This window comes from Nanorana parkeri, unplaced genomic scaffold (genome assembly GCF_000935625.1).
Source record: "Nanorana parkeri isolate BGI_ZX_2015 unplaced genomic scaffold, ASM93562v1 scaffold3134, whole genome shotgun sequence".
Taxonomy (NCBI): domain Eukaryota; kingdom Metazoa; phylum Chordata; class Amphibia; order Anura; family Dicroglossidae; genus Nanorana; species Nanorana parkeri.
Window position 1 is genome coordinate 32,228 of NW_017309402.1, and position 3,041 is coordinate 35,268.

General features: G+C 46.2%; 1 protein-coding gene across 1 annotated transcript in view; it reads left to right on the top strand.

Moving 5' to 3' along the window:
* The first annotated feature begins 2,805 nt into the window (after window positions 1-2,805).
* LOC108802809 (NACHT, LRR and PYD domains-containing protein 10-like) overlaps window positions 2,806-3,041 on the top strand; it is a 24,391-nt gene continuing 24,155 nt past the window's right edge. The window contains exon 1 of the mRNA XM_018574662.1: window positions 2,806-2,920. Within this exon, the coding sequence (XP_018430164.1) occupies window positions 2,806-2,920 (115 nt within the window). The remainder of the gene's footprint in view (window positions 2,921-3,041) is intronic.

Genomic DNA, 3,041 nt, shown 5'->3' on the forward strand with positions numbered 1-3,041 from the left:
AGGTCACGTCGGGTAAATAGACACCAAATATGTCAAGCCCTAAAATTGCACGCGCCCGTGAAATCGCAATAAAAATAGCCAGAACTGACCATAGGCAACACTTTAAAAGGTTTTACTGCTCATCAGTTTAGTGTTATCAGTGATTGATGGCCCTAAAATGATTGCTCTCACTCTGACGTTCACAATGATATGTAATTTAAACTTTTTTTACACCTAAGAATCCCTCTATGTGATATCAAATTACAGGGATAGGTCCTCTTTATGGAGACATTAGGGGTCCCTAAGACCCTTAATGTCACCTAGGGACCCCCAAATAAGCTTATTAAGCAGAGATCTGCTTTACCAGCTTCTCCTTGTTTTTTGTAGCTGGAAAGTGACAGAGTAATGCGGAAGTGATGTAATAAACATCACTTCCTGCATTCACAGAATAGGGAGGAGATCAGAGGGAGATTGTGTACTGAACTCCCTCCGTTCTCCCTGCACAGAGCCACGATGTGGTCCCAGATAAGGCACGGTTCACAGGGAGCCTGGGATTGCGGCAACAGTGATGAGGTGAAGAAAGAGCAAATGAAGATACCACATACAAGCAATCGGGCGCCTTTACAGATGCTAGACTGCTTGTGTGTAAACAGCCATCGCTAGCTGTTTCAAATTCTGACAATTTCTCGCTTGTGTGCGCCAGGTGGCATGCACTAGCGGGAGCTGGCACAAAGGATGGTTTAAGACGCCCACCCGCATCCAGAAGGCTCCCGTCTGGCCATTTCCCCACGTTCGGTAAATGGGAGGTGGTTAATTAAAAAAATATTTAAAAATGTATCTAACGAAATAATCCACGTCAATCATGGCATCCAGCGTTGTCAATGCTGACGCTGACTTGCCAGAATAAAAAAAAGCTTCGCACCCGCCGAACACATGCCACAAAATGACCTGTATGACAGGTGCAGGCAAAAAGTAAACAAATGGACAAGCAGTGACATCACCGCTGGCACTGCCTATTTTGATTTGGCCAGCACCTGTCATATGGGTCGGTCAAAGGAAAACAACTGGGCCATGATGTCACAGCTGGCTCTGCCCAGTTGTTTACATTTGCAGGGAGAACGGTCTGCTTCAGCTGTGACTTCGGCTCAACCGAGAAGAAGCATATGCATTCAGCTCAGCTGAGCCGTTTGGTCGCCTTCGGGTGCTGTATGGGCTATTGGGAATAGCCCATTCAGCAGCCCTTCGATTCAGCTGAACTGGAGGGCTCCAGTGGCCGAATTGAGCCGAAGGATTAGCCAATGCTTTGGCTTAATCTTTTGGCTCAATAGTGAATAACCCCCTAAATTTCTGGTAGCCACTTCACAAAAGGTGATGGGGCTACAATCACCCCACCCTTGAAGACTACGCTCCGGAGTCTGGAGCATTTGCAAAAAAATAAACTCTCATCCTGAGAGTGGATGTCTAAGTGAAAATTACATGGGAAAGGGAAAGAAGGGAAAAAGTTAAACTTTTTAACAAAGTATTTTCAAGTAACATTTTAGAAAAATATTTACACCACATTACATCAAAAATTGTACAGTAGCAGACTAAGGCTGTCACCGGGCCATGAGCCATCTTGTGATAGGTACTCTGACAATAAAGTACTACCACAGTATACAGTGAAGTAGAGCCCTACTTCTATGTGACTAATTCAAACAATACTTATCCTATTCTTATAGAATACATTCCTATACTATAAACACGGCACTATCCCTGGTATCCTACAACAGCTGATCAGGTCCTCATGTGGCCCCTGTAATGAGAAGAGAAGACGCAGCAGCATACATGTATATGACATTACCTTATACCTATAACTTATATACTATGGGTATAAATCAAAGTATATACAAATCCATATCCTAAATGTACATGAGGCCAGAGCCTGACTCCCAAAATAGTGAAACTCTGCTCTCCCTGCAATCAATCCTATCTTAGGAAGTCCATCCCAGACTATAAAGAAGTATATATACAGTTGATGATCCATATTCCAGCCGGTATATCCCCTTCACACGAAGTCTAAGAAATCAATTACTGTATTTGCTGGCGTATAAGACTACTTTTTATACTTAAAAACATCCCCCGAAAATCGTGGGTCGTCTTATACGCAGGGTATACAATGTATACCTTTAGTTCGTTTAGGCCAAGCTGGCCCAAAACGAACATCCCTAATCGGTCAGCCCGCTGGATGTGCGGTAATACTGTATGTACGGTAGCTTCGGCTACATACAGTAGCTGAGCCAATCACGGCGAGCGATGTACACAACCTCTGCCAATCCAAGCAAGCTTTGTATTCATTAACCTCTTGCCGTCCGCCCGTAGTAAAAAAACGGACGGACGGCACTGCAGATTGCTCGCCATGATTGGTTCAGCTGAAGCAGCAAATATGGATACTTATCCTACAATCCTAAACTATCTGTAGAACACACTATAGATATTTGGATCAGGTAGAATGAAACTGAAAGTTCAAGTCTATTGTTCCAAAAAAATAATTATTAGAAACAACAAACAAAAAATGAGACAAAAAGAAACAAAAAAATGGTTCTTCTTGCTGTTGTCCAGTAGTAAAGGGTCCCGGCCGTAATGGGGCCCGTCACCGAACTCCCCCTGCCCTTTTCAACCGCATAAATGGAGACATGGCTGCTTTAAAGCAGCGACGGTAGTGTCGCCCGCCTCCCGGGCCCTCCAGGTACTGCCGTGGCCGCTTTAACACAGCCGCATCTACTTACAGCGGCGCGGCAGAGAGGAGAAGAACCCAGATCTAGGTGGGCGTGTCATTCCGGGGGCGGGATGTCTCGTCGGAGGGTGGACGCGGTCACGGTCCTAACAAAAGTGTGGCTGCAGGAGGGCCTCAAGCTGGGGGGCTCTACCGAGATCCAAGCCCAGGCCCCAGGCTGGGGGAATGGTGCCCTCATCTGACCCTGGTGAGACCTAATTCTGTGCTGTGACCCTGCTGAGCCTCCCCGCACATGACTCTGGGGAGACCCCCGCACCTGACCCTGCAGAAACCCCCCCCCCTGACCCTG